Source organism: Neolamprologus brichardi, chromosome 5 (genome assembly GCF_056152115.1).
Source record: "Neolamprologus brichardi isolate AB-2024 chromosome 5, ASM5615211v1, whole genome shotgun sequence".
In the NCBI taxonomy this organism is placed as follows: domain Eukaryota; kingdom Metazoa; phylum Chordata; class Actinopteri; order Cichliformes; family Cichlidae; genus Neolamprologus; species Neolamprologus brichardi.
In genome coordinates, this window is record NC_142108.1 from 3,537,045 (window position 1) to 3,560,220 (window position 23,176).

The 23,176-nt window shown below is 41.6% G+C and overlaps 1 protein-coding gene across 2 annotated transcripts; it reads left to right on the plus strand.

Moving 5' to 3' along the window:
• The first annotated feature begins 347 nt into the window (after positions 1-347).
• Positions 348-11,323, plus strand: txnrd3 (thioredoxin reductase 3). Of its 2 annotated transcripts, none has more exons than XM_087840502.1 (16): positions 348-718; positions 1,308-1,368; positions 2,372-2,481; positions 3,115-3,222; positions 3,619-3,691; positions 3,795-3,977; positions 4,061-4,203; positions 4,555-4,670; positions 5,526-5,751; positions 6,047-6,139; positions 6,524-6,600; positions 8,001-8,157; positions 8,499-8,606; positions 8,849-8,944; positions 9,049-9,183; positions 10,378-11,323. In XM_087840502.1, the coding sequence occupies exons 1-16, from the start codon at positions 602-604 to the stop codon at positions 10,444-10,446; spliced, it is 1,872 nt and encodes a 623-aa protein (XP_087696628.1). In that variant the 5' UTR covers positions 348-601; the 3' UTR covers positions 10,447-11,323. The 2 variants fall into 2 exon arrangements, with proteins under 2 accessions (XP_087696628.1, XP_087696629.1); XM_087840503.1 differs by having other exon boundaries at positions 349-718; positions 3,795-3,914.
• Positions 11,324-23,176: the final 11,853 nt, after the last annotated feature.

Genomic DNA, 23,176 nt, shown 5'->3' on the forward strand with positions numbered 1-23,176 from the left:
CAGCTCCTCTTCAATTCACTCCTTTCTTGAATTGGGATTAGCTGTCTTCCGGAGACGCCTGTAGGCCCCCAGCTTGTGTTAGCGTCCCCTTAACTGACAGTTGCTACTTATTTTTTACGTAGATGCCCGTTTAATTCTGAAATACTTTATTTTAAGCGGAATATTTTGATTGCATAACAGTTCTTGTACTTTACGGCATGTAATTAGCCGACCCTGTGACGTTTATAGGTAGATGCGTTTTATAGCACAAGGTTTCCCGAGCGGGAGGGGTTCTTCCTGCCCGTAGTGATTAGCAAGGGAGCGCACGGTGAGCGCGGTGACTCAGATCGAGCGCACCCACCGTAACGAGACAAGAAATAGTAAAAGACGTTTGGCGCGGTTGGTAGACTAGCTGGTGACAGCAAAGGGAGTAGATCCGGGGATAGACCCGCGGCTCGAGTATATTTTTTAGAAGTACTTTCTCTGGTAAACAGACTCGACAGATTTAGATCTGTTCTCGAGTTTGTACAGAGAGAGGCGGTTTGTTCGTTTTTTTCCCACCAGCCGTAGCCAGCCGTCTACCTAAGCTTGCCCTGCTCAGGCAGACGGAAATATCTCGAAAATGCCTCCCGTCGAAAATGACAGCGGGAAGAAGGAACTCAAATCTCAGATTCAAGAGCTTATCGACTCCAGTCAAGTGATTGTGTTCAGCAAAAGCTACTGCCCATTTTGTGTAAAGGTAAGGCGTTTAGTTTGTCGTAGGCGGTAGAGGCTCCGCGCCGGTCAGAAACTTCCACCTTCTCCCGCGAAGTACACGGGCTTGGTCTAATTGCTGGTTTGGCCTTGCTGCGTTAGTGCAGTCATCAACTTTGGTGGCTAGAAGTTTACTATTACGCATAAGCTCGCTAAATGACAAAAACAAAACCGGACAGCATAGCCTTTAATGTAATTTACGTTAGGTCGACAATGGCGGAAGATAAATATCCAGTGTTATATATTTAAGCCTGGGACGCTTTAGCCGCCTCTGAACGAGCTCCTTAAAAAGTCAGCTTTACATATCGTATTGTTCTTAGTTAACTCTGCTAGTGATTCGCTACAATGTTCTGTAAATTCTGAACGCACTGTATTTAAAAAGCTGCGCTAATTTATTTAAAATTCATACTTTTCTCCTATTTTAAAATGCTGCCTTCTGCCGCCATAACCTGGACACAAAGGCGTACCTGACAGTTACAAGATGAAATATTTGTTAGTATGAAATGTTCTAACGTGCGGACAAGTTTGTGTGCCTTTGATGTAGGATTAATCTTTTACCTTATTTGTGTTTTCAGGTGAAAGACTTGTTCAAAGAACTGCAAGTCGAGTGCAATGTGGTGGAGCTGGATCTTATGGGTAAGACGAGCATTGTGAGGTAACTGATAGCCGCTGTGAGGGATATTTAATGTGTTTGTCAGCAGCTGTTACACTCTGTGGCTGCCCATAAGTAGCTTTATGTGTATTATTCAGATCGTGAATAACTATATAAAAAGCAGCTGGGAGTAGTGTAAAGTAAGTGCTTTATAGTTAGCTATAGCGTTGTATGAAGTTTTCCATTTAAAGGCTTAAAACTGCAGATTCTGTTGAGCAAAACAAATGTTTCACTTCTTACAGCAAATAAGTTACAAAGATACAGGTATAAACAGGGGACAGACCATCTTTGTCTGTGACCTGGTATAACTAAAACAATACATGTTTATTGTTAGCTTTATTGGCTATGGTAACATTTTAGTGTAGGTTTTTAATAATTCACTCATGACAGTCCAGCTGCTTGTTTAAGGCCTGTGTTTCTAATTTGTCTGTTGAAAGCCTCTTCCTGTTTAATGTACATTTTGCTTTGTGCTGTCAGTTTCAAAGCGCTAATTTAATATATAACATTTTCACAGTAGTTAATTCGGTTTTCTGTTCCCATATCGGAGACGTTGTCCTGGTTCACCGTGTTGGTCCACACGGTCTGGGCTGTCTTTGCAGAAGCACAAAATGTGCTGACTCATTCACCGAAGATGGCCCTGTGCCATTATCTCAGTGCACTTGTACCTCACTGCTCCTATCTTGCTGAGTTAATTACCAAGGTTTAATGCTAGAGGTGGGTTGCACGCGGTGGATGTTAAATGTTAATCGGTGGAAAACCTAACAAACTTAATTACCAGAGGCTATAATTGGTCATAATGTGCAGTAAAAGTCAGCACAGGGTCAGCTAAGGAAAGTGTTTATTACAGCAGTACACATTACAGGTTTACCCTTCCCTTTTGTTGTTTGTATTTCATTTGCACATCAAAGATGGTATAAACACACAATGCATGGCTGAGTTTCAGCATGTGAAAAACTTGTTGCCATGCATACACCCCCCCTTCTTCAGATAATGGGACAAGCTACCAGGAGATGCTGCTTGAGATGACCGGACAGAAAACGGTTCCTAACGTTTTCATCAACAAGAAGCACATCGGTGGCTGTGACAAAACATTACAGGTAAGCAATGAAAGTCGTCTCGCAGCTCAGATGTAACTTGTTTTTTCTTGTGGCATAAATATGACATAATGGCCTCTTCTCATAACAGAAATAGGTTGGTTATTTTTGTCACAACTGGAAAGAGGTGAAAACAAACCACGTGGTTGTCAGCGTATGATGCCACTAAGCCAAGCTGTGAGAAACTCATTGAAAATGTAAAAAAAAGAAAAAGATTTATGGTGATTATTCCATCAGGGGTGCCTGAACAGGGTCGTCTCATACACTTTATACAGCTGCAGGAAAAAGAAATAATAGAAACTTTAATGAAAATATTCAGAAACATTCAGTAAAATGGCTGCAGCTAATCTTTGTAGACCTAGTTACTTGTAAATAATAATGTTATCCCGACCGGTAGCATCCCCCGGAGACTTGAATGGCAAAATTTACCTCTCGCTTAACACACTGCTGATACGAATCCACGTCAGATAATGGGTGGCAGTGCTAATATCCGACTTGGACTGGGATATCTGTTAATAGCAACGCCTAGTATGAAAAAGCTCAGTGTACCCTTTGTTTGTTTTTTTTAACTGTGTTTGAAATGATTTGCATTGCTAAGTGCTACAGTAACAAACGTCGTGTTGCTGTTTGTGTCAGGCCCATAAAGACGGCAGCCTGCGGCAGCTGCTTAACAGCGATAATGAAGACTACGACTACGACCTGATCGTCATCGGAGGCGGCTCTGGAGGCTTGGCCTGCTCGAAGGTGATGTCAGAATTCAGTATTTAGCTCCGATTTGACTGCTTTGTGTGAACTGGGGATCCCACAGACAGCTCTTGTACTTGTGTGGGGGGCAGCTGTAACTTCAGACATTTGCAGGCTTTGTCTCTGGGAGGATTGTTAGTGGGATTTTCACACACTTATATGATAAACAGGACAGAAACTAGAGTACTAGTGTAAATGACAGGAAAACAGAAACCTATGAAAGGCTAAAATGTGTGATCATAATGAAATATAGTGCAAGGTGGTTCTTGATCTGTGGTTGGTGATTTCTCAGAACTAGTGTGAAACTATTGCTGATGATGTAATTCACTTACACCACTTCTGTTTGCTCCATAAAACTGTGCAACACAGCAGTAAGATGTATTCTTTTAACAACAGGAAGCTGCTACACTGGGGAAGAAGGTCATGGTGTTGGACTACGTTGTGCCCACACCAAAAGGAACCACTTGGGGTATGTGTTACTTCCTTTTAGTAAGACTTTTGACGCAGGATTTGTCTGGATCTGTTGTGGCTGCTAAACGACAGTTTCTCTATGCTCTGGCTGTGACGATTAGGTCTTGGAGGAACATGTGTGAACGTAGGCTGCATTCCCAAGAAGCTGATGCACCAGACGGCCTTGCTGTCCACGGCCATGCAGGACGCGCGCAAGTTCGGCTGGGAGTTTGATGAGAAAGGTGAGGGCTCAGGGGACCGACCCAGAAGGTCACGCAGGGGTGACATCACACCAGCTTGCCGTGGTAAATCAGAGGCGAGCCCATTTAGGAGGCACCCCGTAGTCTTTCAAGTGCTTCTACTGATGAGTGTCTGTTTCTGTCTTCAGTGAAACACAACTGGGACACGATGAAGACTGCTGTTAACAACTACATTGGCTCCCTGAACTGGGGCTACAGGGTATCACTGAGGGACAAGAATGTCAACTATGTCAATGCCTATGCAGAGTTTGTGGAACCACACAAAATCAAGGTAACCGACTGCTTTCAATGAGAATGAATCTTCAATAAAGTCATGCAGAGGTTTTGTCGTTTCATAACTTAATAAAGTCTTCGTTCTCTGCTTGCTCATGTTACCATTTCGCAACCTGTTACTAATCTGTGTAAGCTGTCAGCTTTGAAATCATCCTGTTGCATTAACTGTTATTTTTGTGTCCTAAACAGGCTTTTCAAAAATACTTATCGGTGTTTAGAAGTTGTTGGCTGTCGTTGCAATCACCTCACTAGTTGCACAAAAAGCAGATGTTTCAGAAACATCCACTACATTGAAAAGACTTCCTGTTATGTTGCATGTGTGTCAAAATATCTGTTTGTTTCCTAACAGGCTACAAACAAACGAGGGAAGGAGACGTTCTACACAGGAGCCAAGTTTGTTTTGGCTACGGGCGAGAGGCCACGTTACCTGGGCATTCCCGGAGACAAGGAGTATTGCATCACCAGGTGACAGCACCGTGCTGAGTACACAGAATCTGACAAATTATGTTATAGTGTGAGTGAGTGACTGAAGCTCCACCCAGCGCTCCTTTTTAGACCAGTGGATGGGTTCATGGGTGAAATAAGTGTCACTTCCTTAGGGTGTGATCTCTGAAAACAAACCTGCCCTTATATGATCCAGCAGGTTGTTGTGCCTCAGAGCAGCCGTCTGTCTGCCTGCTCTGTGAATGCTGTGAGATTATCCTCAGGTGTCTTTGACGATTATGCTCCTGTCTTGGCAGAGAGGCTCATTTATTCCACAAGGTCTTAAACCAGAGCTTTCTGAAGAATGTAAGAAACAAGCCTGGGCTTGGTAGGGTTTATTCGGGGATTCTCTTCGGCTCTCACAGCTGTTGTTGGACAGTCAGCCAGATTTGGTACTTTTGTTGTCAGCTACTGAAATTAAGCTTCACATCCTATTGCTCATACCTGAAAACACATAGGATAAGCAGTAATACAGGATATGGTTGATTTATTTGTTGGGACATGAAATATTTATTTATTTGAAAATCTTTGGAAAAAAAGAAATGAATTTAAATTTTGAGTGAGCATCTTGTAGGAACAGAGTGCAGGGCAGCACTGAGCAACATCATGAACCTTGCTCTATTAAATAATCCGCAGTGTGGCTCAAGGCTTTGAATAAGTATTAGACAGCATCTCTCCACACCCTGTGAGGTAAAAAAAAAAATAACCTGAAGGTCTAGATCAGCAGAAGCAAGTGTCACACCTGCTAAATTCTTTGTATGCAAAACTAGCTGCACAAAAACCTGCTTTGACTTCACCTTGTTTTTGTTTGTTTTGTTTTTTGTTTTTTTTTTACAGTGATGACCTCTTCTCGTTGCCTTACTGCCCGGGGAAAACTCTGGTGATCGGAGCGTCCTATGTGGCTTTGGAGTGTGGCGGCTTTCTGGCCGGCCTCGGGCTCGACGTCACCATCATGGTACGGTCCATCCTGCTGAGGGGTTTCGACCAGGACATGGCCAACCGCGCTGGTGAACACATGGAGGAGCATGGTGTCAAGTTCCTCCGTAAATATGTACCCACAAAGGTGAGCGTGAACACAACCTGCTGTTCGTGATTTAGCTTATTGATCTCGGAGTATGCCTACATGCATTGGTAATAGCTGTAATCTTTAATGTTGTCAGGTCATGTGCTTAATAGGCCAACATTAATAGAATAGAATAGAATTCAACTTTATTGTCATTGCACAGGTACAGGGCAACAAAATGCAGTAACAGTAAAAGCCTTTGATTTATAGTGAACGCAGTAGGTGGTCAGTAGACTCTGATCAGCATATAGATGAATGATGTTTTAAGCCTTTTCTCTTCAATTATGTGTGTCAGATAGAGGAGCTTGAAGCAGGAACTCCTGGCAGGCTGAAGGTGACCGCCAAGTCCACAGAAACCGACGAGATCATCGAGGGAGAGTACAACACTGTATGTATCGCTTCGGTTTTCCTTCACCCCTCTCTCTGCTCCGTCATGTATTTCCGCCACAAGAGTAAACGGTTTCTCTCACAGCTTATTTCTGTGAAAGAAACGACATTTAGTATTGCAATAATCACTATTCTGTGGTCACTTTAATATTAATCGGGCTCCGTAGTGTTTAGGGTACTTTTCCTTTTTTTTTCTTTTTTTAAACTCCCACTTTTACAGTTTAACTCAACCAAAGATATGATGTGATATGTTGAGATACTGCCATGTAATCATCTGCTCTCATGTTAGTGTTGAGAAGATGCCATGTCTCTGGAACAATTGGCAGTGACAAAGGATTAATATCACACTGTATTAAAACTAACAAGCTGAGTTTTTGTTCTTCAGGTGTTGATCGCAGTGGGCCGAGACGCATGCACAGACAAGCTCGGCCTGGACATGGCAGGAGTCAAAGTCAACCCAAAGTAAGTTCAGTATGTTGTTACTGCCGAGGAGGCCATGTTTCGGGTGTATTTGCACGTGTCATTAAATCATCATTAAACTTGATAGGTCAAACTTTTTTGTGGCTTCTGTAGGCATGTAGAGTGGGTCCGAGAAACTATGATTGTGACAATCTGGTGTGTATTCCAACACATGGAAATTTTAAAATCTTTATATGGTATTAGCCTGTCACATTTGACCTCGGGCCTCTCCTTCAAGGTCAAATGAGATCAAACTTTCATAAAACGTCTCATCTTTAAAACAATTTTTAAAAGTTTGCATCCAAATATCATGTGAGACTTGACCTTTGACCTCACATTTACATTTCACATCTGTCTTTCTGTCCAATTGGCCCCGAAATGTGTTATATCTTGGAATGAGATAGAAATATACTGTAGTATAATATTTTACTCAACTGCAAACTTCTCGAAGACCAGAGAAAACACAGTGAATGTACAGAAAATACAATTAAAAGTAAACACCGCCCAGGGTGAGCTGGCTTGATTTGCTCTCGGAGTGCTTGTACGTGTGTTCCCCTGTCCCTTTAATGCTCGCAGTACAGTCACAGTGATTCAGCAGTTCTTGCTGCTCAGGGCTCGCTGCCTGGTGTGAGTGTTGGGGGAATTCGGTGGGGAGGTGAGGGGTGGCTTGTGGGTAAGATGAGAACACTGCTGTAAATCATTGGTATTAAGTGAGAGAACAACGGAAGTATCTATATTAAAAAAGTTCATGCAGTTCATTATTGATGCTGTTGATACCAGTATAGAAATGCAGTGTTTTCTATAAGGCTTTCTTTCCACTCTTGTGTGAATAACTGAATGGCTGAGCCTGTGTTGTGAGGCCTGCAGGGATTAAGACAGCATGAGTCCAGCTTTAAAGAGTGTTCTGAGTCTCATGACCATAGCCATTTTTAGTTGAAGCCCAGCGTTAGCCCGAGGGCTTCTGTGCTCAGGGGCCTGTGGCTGTTCTGCTCCTGCGCAGTGCAGAATACTGCCAGTGATTTTGGATACTACTACAAGTGTGCTTCTCCTTTTTGCTAAGTATGAATGACCGCATAGCCAGTTATCCATTTCTGCTTTGTCACTGACACACAAACGTTTATCTGTGTGGTGCTCTTTAACCTTGTTTCCTGCAGGCTTTTTGCTGAGTGTATAACTCTTTTTGGTGCTTTCTATAACGGTCCCCAGTCATCTACACAATGTCAGGCTTATTGTAAAGATTTATTATAAAGAAAATATCTGTTATTCACAGTTAATAGAAAATTACACATTAATTTTTATTGTTACACCCACTTAACTTTGAACTTCAACACTCGGATATTTAATTTGAAGTCACAAAACGGGATAAAAGTCTTAAATGTATGCTCGATGATCCCATCCTGCAGGAATGGAAAAATTCCTGTGAATGATGAAGAGCAGACCAACGTGCCCCACATCCATGCCATTGGCGACATTCTGGAAGGCAAGTGGGAGCTGACACCTGTAGCCATCCAGGCTGGCAAGCTGCTGGCCCGACGCCTCTACGGAGGATCAACAGTCAAAGTAAGTACAACGTGACTGTGTCATGATTTCTGACTGTCATCCTAAAATCTATTTGTCCATTAAACTACAACCAACTCAATACTACCAGACATAAAGTGTCTGAACGGTCTCTTAGTACCTATTTAAGGTGCATAAAGACCTGTTTCGTAGGATGGAAACTGAATGTTAAGGTGCTATTAAGACTAATCTTATTTTAAAGAGGTATAGTGTTAAAATCTGAAGTAAGCCATTGAAAGGGAAGGACATAAAGAAGGTCAGAGTGTTTTGTGCTCCACATGATGAATCTGGTGTTCCATAGCAAGATTTTGTTAATCACTAACCAAATGCTGTTTTTTTTGCAGTGTGACTACATCAATGTTCCCACCACAGTCTTCACCCCGCTGGAGTATGGTTCCTGCGGTCTGCCAGAGGAGAGAGCCATCGAGCTTTACGGCGAGGAAAACCTGGAGGTAACAGCTAATTGTTGATGACAGATGAGGCTCGGCCGACTGTGCGCTCTGGTCGCTGCTTTCAGATTGAATGAAACTGTCTCTAACTTACTTGGTTGCCATCAAGCAAATGCATGCGTTTAGTGTTTTATTCGAGTCATACAAACTCTTCAGTACATCTGTGACTGCGAGCTGACGTTGGACAGCAGAACGGCATTTGTTTTGAAGCTTTTACATTCATGTGTTTCTGGTCTCATGTTCAGGTGTATCACAGTCTCTTTTGGCCTCTGGAGTTCACCGTGCCCGGCAGGGACAACAACAAATGCTACGCCAAGATCATCTGCAACAAACTAGACAACGTAAGATCAGAGCAACTAAAATGCAACCGACAAATGTGCCTGAATCTGTTGCAGCCACCAGCCTGAGCTCCTGATTTATTTTTATTGTTTATGCCACACTGCAGGATCGAGTCATCGGTTTCCACTACTTAGGACCGAATGCAGGAGAGGTGACGCAGGGCTTCGGTGCAGCCATGAAGTGTGGCGTCACCAAGGAACAGTTGGACACCACCATTGGCATCCACCCAACCTGTGCTGAGGTAAAAAGACAATGCTGCAACTTTATTTACTTGGGTATCTTCCTGTATTAGTGGACTACCTCAGATCCTGCGTTTATTTATTTAGGATGGGGTTTGTTTTTTTTGTTTTTTTGTTTTAGGGGGGGTGAGACACGTAGCCAGCATCCGAGAATCTGTCCAAACCGGGGCATCTGTAAAAGTTATCAATCATGGACACCAAACTGAATATGAGAACAAGGCGACACAGGATTTTTAAATTGAGTAGTATAGTATAAGTATATCTACTAAAAATCTTGAGAGAAGTTTAAATCTCAGTGACCTTGACCTAAAGGTCAATGGTGTGGTTTTCCTTTTTTTTTTTTTTTTTTTTTCCCCTCCTGTCTCTCTCTCTGTCTAACGCCCTCTCCCCCTTTTTGTTTTATTTAGTCATTTTCCATTTACGGTTTTGAGTCATGAACTTTTCAGAGTGTTTTCAGTTCCTTCTGTTCTCTATAATTTCAGCAAAGTTTTAGTGACGGTAAAATTAATCACAGTTTTTCATTGAGGCAGACCGCACAGCTCAGTGTCAAACCAGTATGACAGCTAATAACTGTTAATTTCCACAGCATGTTGCAATAGTACTTTCGTCAAGCCAGTAAGAACAGGAAGTGACACTGGAGCCGCCTTTAGCACACAAACTGCACAGCAAATATGCTGAAGGCAGAAAGAAAGCTGTGTATGTCTGCAGCTGTCCTATCAGCCAGCCAGGATAAGACACCAGGTCCAAAGAGCAGCCATAGACGGCTTGTTTAAAGTTCTTGCATGTCTGTCTTTAGTGGTCTCACACTTTTATCTTGGCCTGGAACAGGATGTTCATCGTGGTAGATCTTAAACAATCAGTGTCTGAATTGTTTGAATATTGTGTGTGTGTGTGGTGATGCACGCTTGGGGAATAATTGGTGTAATTAGGGGACATGATTATTCATTATGTTAATCGTACTGGTGCTAATGGCAGTGCATTAGGCTGCTGAGGATCCTCTTGTTTGATGGGTTTACATCGTATTTCTATTTTCTGACGGTTTAGCCCAATGTGACAGCCTGGTGTGAAGTTTCATGTTTGGCTGTAGATGACTAAACAAACACACAGAACTAAGAACAATCCCTTTTCAACCAATGAGAATATGCCTGTGGCATTAAAGATGTTAATTATGTTCCTGTGTCCTCTTTACCTTCTAGGTCTTTACCACTCTGGATGTGACCAGGAGCTCTGGTGGAGACATCACACAGTCCGGTTGCTGAGGTTAAACCCTGCTCGTTTAGCAGGCTGCTCTCACGTTAGACTCCCCTACTACACCTCTAGCCCCTCCCTTTACAGGGCATTTATTTCTCAGGAGCACCTGAACATGTAAAACTCTCGGTGTGACTGGGAGCTACGAGGTAAATGGAGATGGTCAGGGCTGAAGATGTGCGCGTCTTCTGCTCTGGCTGAAGGAGTCTGATGTGAAAGCTGCCTGCTGAACAGCGGGGTTACTCTGCTAATGTTTCTATTGGGCCCCACCAGCGTGTCACTCTCGGAGAAGCCCAAACACACACCGTTCCCGAGTGTGTGTTTGGGCTGTTTTTGACGTCCTTACCCGTAACCTCAAATAATTAGGTGGGCAAGGATCGATGTCCCTCTGTAGAAGCACCTGATGGTGGCCCGAACCCTTCGTCCAACCCCCCCACCCCCCAGATTCATCTATTATAAATTGGCTCATTACCAGCGTTTGAAAGGATGCACAATTCTGGTGCGTGCATAGGTTAGCACCATGCCTTCATCATTCCATACATCCTTCGTACAGGTTTATAAGTTGACTTATATGAATATTCATGTCTTTGTCAATATTTATCTTTGCTTTGTGGAAGCACCAGAGTTTTCAGTTTTCAAGAGAAACCTGTGATGCATCAAGAGCCTGGAGACTGTTTCAAATAAGCGAATGGCAAGTTTCCACCTGGATTGCTCTGGTCGTGTTTTTACTTAGTTTGTAATTTAATGACTGCTTGTTGCATTGTGCTGTCTCGTGTGTCGTTTGGAGGACGGCGCTCCCGTTGCTGTCGACGACGTTTCATCTGTATAAATGGCTTGTTTGTTTTGTGTAGAGACTACTCAGCGTTAAATAAAGGCATGTCCATCTTCAGGTTTCGTCTGCCTTTGACTTGTGTGACCCAGTTTGTGTGAAATGATTTCAGGATTCTGAAATAAGAGAACCTGCTCACAGATTTCCATCTAGTTCAAGAGTAATAAATGTAAAATTTTAAAAAAAGGTACGAGTTACTCTTAGTCATACGGTGCTTGATAGTGTTTCTGCTGAAGGATATGCTGCTTAGTAAATGTCATAGGATTTAACTGGACTGATATTCACAACACTGGCAATACACTGGTGTACATGGTGTGAACTGGTTAAAGTGGGACTTTAAATCTCTTGCATTGTAGTTAAACTTTGCTTTTAGATCAGTAGCACACCACACTTTTTAATTTGTCATTAAAAAAAATTCATGTTAGCCTGCAGGACCATCAGCAAACGTCTTTTTTCCTTCTGCCCAAAAAAGAGACATTAACCATAAGTTAACAGACTTTACAGCCGTTAGACCATTGCAGCTTTTGCTATACTGGTCCAACTAATAGTCATATTTGATTTATTTCATTTTGCATTATTGGAATCAGAACAGTCAAGACTGGTGAACAGGAAAGAGAAGTTTGGGAGGAAGTTAACAGAAGAGGGATGGAGAGAAAAAACAAAATCTGCTTCATCACCTGCTGGGGAAAAAACAACACTGTGCGCTTGTGTTCAGAAGGTTTCTCCATCTAAGTTTTTAATAGGTGTGGGGAGCCACAGCCCACTGCAGGGGGCAATTGTGGCATCCACCTAGAAAAGACTGGGGTCATCCAGCAGCCACAAGGGGCTGCAGCGGTGATCCCGCAGGCTCTGCAGGCAGGCAGCTACACCAGAGCAGACCCAACCAGAGTGAATGTAGTCTTTCACCCTTAAATCATATCTTTGTTTCACCCTGCATGGAAACCATATAGTGGTCAAAATGCAATGAATGAATTTTGTAAATACTCCAAAAATGTAGCAATATGTAGCTAATAATAATAGTTTTAAAAATGCAGTTAATCTATACATTTTTCTTTTTGCAGTGAACTCATTAAATATTTTCTGTTAATGTCCAGTTTTCCATTTATTTATGTCATACCACATAATTCCAGTGGTCTCGGTGCTGAAGTAAGCAGAGGCGGATGTTTGGTGTGTTGCATATGTACACAGGTACACCAGATGAAAATCATCCCGTTGAAGTGGTCAGCCTATTCATGTGGCCTGCATCAGAGAGCCGCGGGGAGATAATAGCATCATTTCCTCCAGGTTTCTGTGGGACTATTCAGCCTCCACAAGTGGCGGTTGTGATCAATAGCATCCAGGCTGGTGTGAAGCTTTTGTTGGGTTCACCTGCTCACATCTGAAAACGCTGTCACCTGCACGGCTGCCATGACAACGAGCGCTTTGATGAGTTTTATTTGGCTGATAGTCATTTGTTTTAGGGAGTGTTGTGAGCTCAGTGATTCACTGATGTTTGTTATGCCAAAAGCACACAAAGGCAGAGGCCTCTCTAAAGGTCTGCGAAGCTTCTGGTGTTGGTTTCTGAGCTGAAATGTCCCTCACTTCCTTCTACCTGAATCATGCTCACTTTAGGAACAGTTTATTTGTGCATGTAAAGCAATGAAGAAGGAGTGGATGACATTACCACTAGCTCAGGTTACCAGTTTACCCATCAGTGCTGCTTTGAGAAACTGACCTTCAGCTGATATCAGTGGAGCAAATTCTAAACAACTGCAAAACCAACTCACTGTTTCACTTAAGGTGTTTCCAACCCCAGTACTGAACTCAAATCATACCATGGAAGCTGCATTGTATTTGCAATGCCGTGCACACATTAGCCGTCAGTTAAAAGACAGCTTTTGTTGATCTTTGTGACAATTTGTGCCTCTTTTTTTTGTTTTTTTGTGACTGATTAAACAATCATAGAGTTATATGGGGTATTTATAGTTTCTTTTATGGATATTTTTTCCCCTTCGAAGTTATTTTGCATCTCTCTGTAGTTATGTGACGCCGCTTCGTGCCTTTCGTTGATCGATTTAATTTCTGTAGTTGTTTTGCATCTCTTTGTAGTGCTTATGTGTACATTTATTGTACATCTTTGAAGACGTACAATAAATTCCACCTTTCTTTGTTGTTTAAAACCCCTTTGTAATTGTTTTTATGTCTGTTTTTTGATGCTTGCAGTTGTTTAATGTATTGTGTATACTCTATCTCTGTTTGTTTTTGTTTACAATTCTCTGAGGGTGCTTTATATGTCTTTGAAGTTGCTTAGTGTCTCTTTGTAGTTGTAGTCCCTTGCTAGCATTTTTCATCTCTTGAAGGGGTTTTGTGCATCTTTGAGGTAGTTTTGCATCTTTTTGTGTGTATCGTAAATCTTCTTTGTAGTTGTTTTGTGACTCTTTGTGCGTTTGCTTTTATTAAGTTTGCTTTTCATCTTTGTCTTTTTGCATTTCTCTGTAGTTGTTTGATACCTCTTTGTGGGTTTTTCTCTTTTCTTTTTAGGTTGAATCGGTTTTTCATCGCTTGTACTTGTTTGTCTCTTTGTTGCAGTTTTGTGTAGTGTGTGAAGTCTTTTTGGTGCTTGTTGGGCTTGTTTGATGTGTCATTATGGGCAGACATCATCGCTGTCTTTGTTCTGGATCCCATTTTGGCTGTGTCGTGTCTTTGTATTGGTTTTGTGTCTCTTTAAAGCTTCTTTTAATATTTGTAGGTATTTTGGCTCTCACTGTATTCCAATCTGCAACCGAATAAAGGCCATTAACAAGTGAAGAGATTGTTAATCAAAAGGCTCATTTGTTTGTAAGTGACCAAACATACAGTTTAACAGGGGATCGAAGGATTATTTCCCCAACTGTAACCCTATACTCTCCAGTGACAACAGCTCATATATGATGCCAACGTACCTGTCCTTTACACAAAGGCTGCTCAGAAACAGCCCAAGGTACAAAAAAGAGCCCAAAACTTCTTGGAAGGAACCTAATAAGGCCTCCTGAGGCTCCACCTCGCATCTCAAAAGCCCCAAAGATTCTGCTGCCAACTTCCTGATGTCAGACACCACAGCATGTCCCAAGAGAGGCCCAGTGAGTCAGTGCTATTATGGAGGCATGTGCAAGACTTACACAACAGAAGGCAGCTGCTTTTAATACTGTGGTAATCAGTGTCCCATATAAGGGTTTAACACAAAAATATACTTATAGTATATCTAATGCATCAAGAGTGGTCAAAATAAACCTAACAGTGATCAAATGTCTTGTAGGGTTTGTTTTGTTCAGTTTTTTAACTTTCTTCTCAGAGGGTCTTGCAACAACCAACTTGCAGTTTCAATAAAATGTGTTTTGTTTATTTACTCAGCCGCCCTCAAATAGGGAAGTGACATTAGAAACAGATATCTAGACGTGCACAATCCACAACTGAGTCAACTTAAATCTCCTTGCTTCCTGTATTATGGCTAATGTGCGTAAACGAAGAGCCCTGTCATTACATTTTAAAAATGACTCATTTGTAAAGAGGTGGCGATGAAGCTGGGAGCTGCCAGCAGGAAATAGAAACCTTATATGCGGAGGGTAATCAATGAGAAGTGAAAAATCATTGCTGATTTCAACACACTCCTTCTCACAGCTAACCTGATGGTGAAACCCGTGCTTATGTAATCATATCTCACGTTATAACTGCACACTCATAATGACCAGACTTTCTATTGTACTTTTTTGTGTGCAAATGATTAACCCGCACAACATAAAAATGAGTTCACATCAGTGTGTGAGTTTCAAATAGGTAACCTCGGGGACAATGACGTGCCTTTCTGTGTAGTTATTGATTAATTTCATCTTAACTGCATTTCCTGGAACTCAAGTCATCATTGATACTGATTTTATCAGGAAACGTGTCTGTTTCCTGTAAGAAAATCTGAGGTGCTGACAGAGCTGAACGCACAGTCTCATTCATGTACATATATATTAGCCCTCTTATGAAAAGCATTTCTCAATTGCTGTTAAACAGAGCAAATCACTTTTATACAGCTTTTCCTGACACCCTAATTGTATTTCGAATGTTTACATTTTTAAAACTAATTCACAAAATCCCAAAACTACCAGGGTCAAAAGGGTCAGCCCCAGTTTTCTTTGTCTTTTTTTGTCAAGTCCATCATTAACATGACTGCGTCCTGAACATCAATCCAGTAAGAATGAAATAACATCGCCTGCTCTGCTCAAAATCCCTACTTCAGTTAAGAAATCATCTACTAACAGTTTTTGTTCATTGTTTTGTCATATATATGACTTTCAGTGTATATTGTTATGGCCCATCCATCCCCGTCCAACCCCAAGCAGCACGTCACACACTTAATATTTTGTGATTTATTTACAATAAGTGCAGTTAAACCAAGGAAGGGAGCATATCGTAACTTCAGGGTGAACCCAAGGCCAAAACAACAAACAAAAGGTAACCTATCTCAGGAATAAACAACTTACCTACTCAAAAGAACTAAACCAAACGACAATCACTTTCCTCCCTGCCTAACAAAAACAGGAGAAGACTGATCAAACAAAAAGGCGGTCCACCCCTACATGCTCTTACATCAAGTAACATAGTGACACAGTGAACGGTCTGCCGGTTGGGTTGGGCCGAGGATGAATGAAGTGGCAGTCCCCGGCGGTCTCTTCTTATCCGCTGCTTCCCGGTCCTCAGCCAATCGGTGCAAGCCATCCACCCTGGACGCACCAATCCCGGAAGAGCACCTGGACACTCAAATTTACAATATGACTAAACATTTTGTCAGTTTTGTCGTTTAATTCTGGAAGCAGAGAGGCTAGAACTACATCAGGGATCTTTATGTGAAAAATAAGTGTGCGTCATTTACACAGTTACAGAATGTTTTATTGGATACTTACAAATTTGAAATTATGTCAGAAAACGCAACCAACTCCAAAGTAAGGCTTCACACTGATATTTCACCTGTCTGTCATGATAGAATAGAATTACAATAGAATTCAACTTTATTGTCATTGCACATGTCACAAGTACAAGGCAACGAAATGCAGTTTGCATCCATGCAGAAGTGCTTTAGCAATAATATAGATATATTACAAAATATATATTAGCAGTAATGTAGATATATAGATATTTTAAGATATGCATTTATTGGAAGACCAGTTTCCACTGTTACGCTGAAGAATTTGGGAAGAGCTGGGAATCAGCTCTTTGACGTCTGTAAACAAGTATGAATGGATCACAATCCTGTTTGGAATAGTTACTGCAAAAATAATAATATTGAAGCAGTGGGGGAAAAACTGAGTTGAGCTTTGGATGGTAAATATGTTGCATCTGGAGAGACTGAGACTTCTCAAAGATAACAGACTCAATATATGTGAGAGATCCTGGACTCCTCTACTGACAGTTTTTAATCAGAACCGTTAGTGTCTCTTCAAAATACAATAAAAGTATTTGGGAGGGGTTATTAGCCCCCCTAATGATCATAGTCAGTTTTCCATAAGTCTCACACGTCTCCTGAACAATCCCACCCCGCTCTTCTTTGGCGAATCTCTCAAGCTCCTCCAGATTTTCGCTCTGCCTTGATCTTGATCTTCAGATCTTCCCACAGATTTTTAGTGGCATTCAAGGCCAGTCAGGAATGTTCACTGTGGTCTTCTGGGGGTCATTCTTCACCATGTATGTTTTGGGTTGTTGCTGTGTTGGAAGACAAAGCGACGTCCGAGGCCCAGTTTTCACACATGATTCTGCCTTCATTAATGCACTGAGGCATCTCTCACTTGTTTTCTTTCCAGAGTCTTTCAAATCTTTCACTTCCTACCTCTGTCAGGCTTTTTCTGTACTGTCTGCCTCTCTTTGAATTTCTTGACTGACACTTGGAAACTCAGAACTCAGAGCATCAGTTTTACGAGCATTGGGCATTATGAAGTTAAAGCATATAACTGTAAAAAGGTCAGTTTTTCATGGCACCAATAATGTCGTCTGGTTATTTCTATTTTGAAATAATTGTTGCTTTCTAAAGAGAACTAGTATGTTTAGAAATTAATGCTATGTTGAAAATCCCTTGCACTTGTGAAAATTCTGACCAAAACTAATGTCACATTTCTGCTGCTGATGACACTGTTTGGCCTTTAGAGGGCAGTGTGGTCTCACAAATGTCATGCTCCTGTCCTGATCGGTGTCTGTGCATGAAAGAGCTTACACTGTGATTATAGTTAAACGTCATCTAGGGAAAAACTGGCATACAATGTGAAATGCTACATTTGTTGCTTTAAAATGAGTTTTATTACATTTAAAACAGTTTATTCTATTCATTCACACAAACTACATGCCAGCAAGCCACCAGTACATGTTTTACACGGTCTCTTTTCACCTCATACCAACCACTGCAGCCTGTTCTTTTTGCACATGATGTTCCAGACTCAGCTTCCTCCTCCCTCTTCTTCTTCTTCTCTCTCCTAATCCTCCTCTTCCGAAAAAGAAATGTGTTTGCAATAAATTTTCAGGGCAGGTTTTCTAGTAAGGGGGGAAGCCTTGGGCTTGGGTCACAGATGGATTGCAGATAGAGATGGATTCTGCTTTCTTTAGTGGTATGTCACTTTTGTTGTCATTATTTATAGAAGCAAACTGCTGGACAGATGAGAGGCAGAAAAACAGAGGTTTGAGAAACTGCTCCAGTGCTCTCCTTTTACTTACTTGTTGCTTTTTCTATGGATTTAATGTCTGACACAAACTCAGTGTGGTTATTAATTTAATCCTGACTGCATTTCCTGGAACACACGTCATCACTGATGGTGATTTTACCAGGAAACGTGTCTGTTTCCTGTAAGAAACTCTGAGGTGCTGACAAGCACGAAGGTACTCCCTGTCCTCACTCGCTGTCACATATCTCTGTTTAATTAAGATATTTGTAATAAACATATACAGCAGAGTATCTGTTTCGACCCCTCTGTGTTCCCTCACAGCAGATTCAAACAGACAGCTGGCCATGCCAAACCTGCTTTTCTGACCTTTGACCATGTATTGACTCTGCTTGACACCTCTCGTCTGATTGGTCAGTCGCTGGGGGAATGTGCCCTGACTTCCTGCCAGTAGTAACCCGTCAGCCATTACCCATCATTCCATGCTCAGACAGTAAACACTGGCAGGCTTCACACTGTCTTGCCATCAGGCCTGTGGTTTGATCAGTCGCGTGTCTCCTAACTCATTCCGACTTCTCCCGGGGATCCGAATCATGAGGCCTGGGACGACGTGCTTTAGGAATGTGAGGAGGTCAGAGGTCAACAGTAGTTCTGCAGGAAGCCCTTACTGCTCTAATTAGCTAAACCTGGAGCTACAAGTTGCATTCGCTTTACCAGTTTCAGGCCTGAAGGCAGGAGCGGTGGTCGGCTTGCTACAGTGGACTCTCCTGTGGAGGCTAAACACAAGCTAGGATGTGTATCACATGAATCACTGTTGTTTATGAACTAAGCTTTTATTCTTGTTCTGTAAATGCTGTGCAGGAGTCAAAAGTCCAACGTGAATAAAGACATTAGTTGTTCCAAGGAGACCATCTCCTTTATTTATGGTGGAAAAGTGACAGAGCAGAGATTCCTGCGTAATCCTGGACTGTGAGTGTGAGTGTGCGTGCAGATAAGCTGGAAAAAGGCTGAAGCAGATGTGCGTCATCACTGGAGTATATATTTAAATTTATGACGTTCTGGAAGAATCACAGGTCTGGGCGAAAACAAACCTTTCGGGATTTATAACAAACCCTGTTTTTTCTTTTTCAAAACTTATCTCCAAAATATGTCTCATATACAGACAGACGTGTTTGTTAAACATAATGGCCTTTTTCTTTAAGTGCCTTGAGGCGACTGCTGCTTTGATGTGGCTCTATATAAATAAAATGGAATTGAATTTCTTGGCTAAAGTTTCACTCGTATCCTTGAACCTTTGTTTCGTTTTTTGTAATCTGATCTCCAGCGTACGTAATGAACAGTTGTGTATGTTATGTAGGTCATATACATGAATGAATATACAGATCATTTTTATATCCCTGAAGATTTTGTGTATAGTTCTTTCATGGTGCTCAATAATGGGGTGAACGTGACCCCACCCTTTCTTCCTATCTTTTGCAGATCTCTTTAAATATTTACTGAAGACTCAAACTGTGATAAAACAACAGAGATTACTCAGGTTTCCTCGTGACAGACCAGTCCCTCAGTTTGTCACTCTTTGGGTGCTGGTCAAAAGCCAGAAATCACAAAAACTGTGCGAGAACAACTAGAAGCAGAGAGAATAGCATCTGTTGATATCTTTTAATCTTGATAACACAGCACAGAAAAGACCTCATGTGATATTTATACAAAATTTAAAAGGAGCACTTCAAAAGCACCACAGATCTTAAGGGAAAAAGGGGGAAAAAATCATTGGTAATTTGTTAAGAATGAAAGGATGGCACATCTTTTGATGGATATAAAATTATCAGCCTACAGAGGGCTGAGTTCAAAGACACCTCGAAAGTCAGAGTGAAAAAATGGTGCAGCAGGCTCGTTCATTTTGACTAAAATGTCATTAAAAAAATGGTACCCAGTAGTTTGTATGGCCCCCTATGTGCTTGTATGCATTGCTTATAACATTGGGGCATGCTCCTAATAAGACCACCAGTAGGAACCAGGCCCCACAGCACCAGAGTAGGATCTGACAGTGGGTTAAAACAGCGGTCCCTAACCTTTTTTGCGCCATGGACCGGTTTATGCCCGACAATATTTTCACGGACCGGCCTTTAAGGTGTCGCGGATAAATACAACAAAATAAAACTAGTACCGGTACAGAAAAAAAGAAGATTTATTCATAACACATGTGAAAAGACCCAGGAAAACCGAGTAAACTATAAAAACGATAACAAAATAACGCTGAAAAACCGATAAAAACCCTGAAAACCATACATTTCACACCTGAGCCTCAACTCTCGCGGCCCGGTACCAAACGACTCACGGACCGGTCCGAGGCCTGGGGGTTGGGGACCGCTGGGTTAAAGGATTTCATCCTGATACCTAGTGGCAGTCATGGTGCTGTTGCCTGGCCTATAGAGGTCTGTGTGTCCCTCAGTGGATATGCCTCCCCAGACCATCGGTGACCCACCACCAAACCAGTCACGCTGAACAGGCAGCATGTCGTTCGCCACAGTTTCTGCAGACTCTTTTATGTTTATCCCCTGTGCTCAGAGTGAACCATCTTCAAAACACACAGGGTGGCAAATGCCAGGCTCCATAGTGCCACGTAGTGAGCACAGAGCCCACTAGAAGACGTTGGGCCCTCAGTCACCCTCATGAAGTCTGTTTCTGATTGTTTGGTCAGCGACAGTCACACCAGTGTCCTGTTGGAGGTTATTTTGTAGCTCTGGCTGTGCTCATTACGTTCCTCCTTGCGCAAAGGTGCAGATACTGGTTCTGCTCCTGTCTCCTGAAATCTCCTCCATGCTCTTGACACTGTGCTGGGAGACACAGCAAACCTGATGATGATGTCACATTGATGTGCCAGCCTGGAGGAGCTGGACTACCTGCACAACCTCTGTAGGGTCCAGGTATCACCTCACGCTACCAGCAATGACACTGACCCTAAGAAAACGCAAAATAGTGAAAACAGAAAAGCTGAGGAGGGGAAAACTTCAGAGGACCTCGTCTGTAAAACCATCGCTGTTTTGGGGTTTGTCACTGATCTCTGCCACGCACAGTGAAACTGTTCCTTTAAGCTGTGTGCACTCAGTGCTTATACCTGATGTATTCTTATGATAATGATTCAACCTTCGAGGAGTCATTTTGAGGCATTTATTTGATGTCTGAGTTTTCAAATGTTTATTTTGTGCAATTAGTTTATAATGTGGGGACCTCTGTGACAGGAAGGACTGATATTTAAGCCTTTCTCATTATTGTCATTATTTAAAAAAAAAAAAAAAGATAATTTATGGATCCAGTAACAGATTTACACTGATGTGCTTTTACAAGACCGATCAGCTGGAGAATGTTGGTGGTAAAAAAAAAATTCTCCCATTCACATATAACTTACACAAGAAGAGTTTTTAACATCACAGTTTTGTATGATAGCAGCTCAGTGGACCAAAGGTTAAAGGTATCATCTCTGTTATTAAAGCAAAAGACTGGTTATCCCCTGTTAAGGTACTGTGAGGTCAGTATATATGGACAATCTTTGCAATTTTGCCTCTGTACACCACCACAGGGAATTTTAAACAATCAAATTCAGTTTTAATTCAAGGGGTTTAACAAATGCATTTCATTAACTATTTAAGAATTACAGGCATTTTATACATAATCTCCCATTTTCAGATGCTCAAAGGTAATTGGACAACTGACTGACAAGCATCAGCTGAAGCCTCCTTACTTGTTGTTCATGGCAAAATAAACAGATAAAAGATCTAAAATTGGTTCAAAGTGTTGAACTTGCCTCTGGTGGCTGTACACTGGAAGTATGGATATGATGTCTGTGAAGGAGGACATCACTAGGCTGAAACACCAAAACAAACCAATCAGGCAGATCACAAAAACTTCAGGAAATTTTAGGAATAGAAATTTAGGTGTAAATAGCTGGTAGAGCAGATCATCTGCTAATCGGAAGATTGGTGGTCCAGTCCCTGGCTGCTCCAGTCTACATGTCAAAGACAGGCATGTTGTGAATGGTAGATAGAAAACACTTTGACAGAAAGACCATAGCAAAAAGTGCTTGTATGGATGGGTGAATGAGGCAAGTTGTGTAAAGTGCTTTGAGTTCTCAGATAGAGTAGAAAAGTGCTATATAACCTTCTTAAAAAGAAGGAATGAACTTGTCAGTATAGCAAGACCACAGAAACCTGAAGTGGATGATGATAGAATTATTTCCATTGTTAAGGAAAATACAGAACATTTAGCTAAGTCAGGAACGCTCTCAAAGAGGCTGGCATCTTAGTGTCAACATCTATAATTAAGTCTACAAACCACTCAAGAACAGTATCACTGTGCAAGCATTTTTAGATGTTGCCAAAAAATAAAAACATAACAAATAAAGAAAAAATATCTAAACAAGTTCAGTGGTACAAAATTGACTTGCTGCAAAATGAGTGGAAGAGAAAAGCTTGGAGAAGAAAAGGGGCCGACGGTGATCTGGAGCATCCTGTATGATCTGTTAAACATGGTAGAGGAAATTTCAGTCACCCAATCTCAAAACGACAGAGCATTGTTTTACAGTTATTACATACAAAACTGAAGGCAGAAAGACCCACAGACAAGCAGCAACTAAAGGTGGCTGTAGTAAAGGCCCAACAGAGCTCCGCAAGAGGAGAGCCAGCATTTTGTGATGCTCATGGTTTCTAGACAGGCAGGTTTTGCATTTTCTCATTTAAAACAGTCCATATCATCTCCTATTCTAAATGTTGTTTTTTCCAGCTACTTTTGATCCTCTGGAAATGGGGGTGGGAACTGATTTTTATAGACCAGTCCCCCACTCTGAATTGGAAAAAGAACCACACTTTTCCAACACATCTAACAATTCAGGCTATATGAAGGCTTTCTCTGGGTGTTGCTTTGCTAGTCTTAAAATTTAGTCTTGTCCCAGCATCATAAAAACCATGTCTGAAACCAGTCATGTCTTTAATATTTCTGGTATTAAATTTTGTTCTATTTGTACGAAAATTTTAGACATTTTTTAAAGACTGAAATTCAGCAACCTTTTAAAATCTAAGGTTTGAAATTTATAAAAGGTGCAAGACTCTTATTCTGAAATGCCTCTAGAAGCGTTTCCACCAGTGATATTAATTTTTTTTTTTTTATTAATTTCACATTAATGAATTGTAAACCGGTTTAGTCCCAACCCCACAGCAGATTTCATACTGTCTGTGTAGAAGTTTTACTTTGAAAGGTCTCCCCGGAACCCGCCCT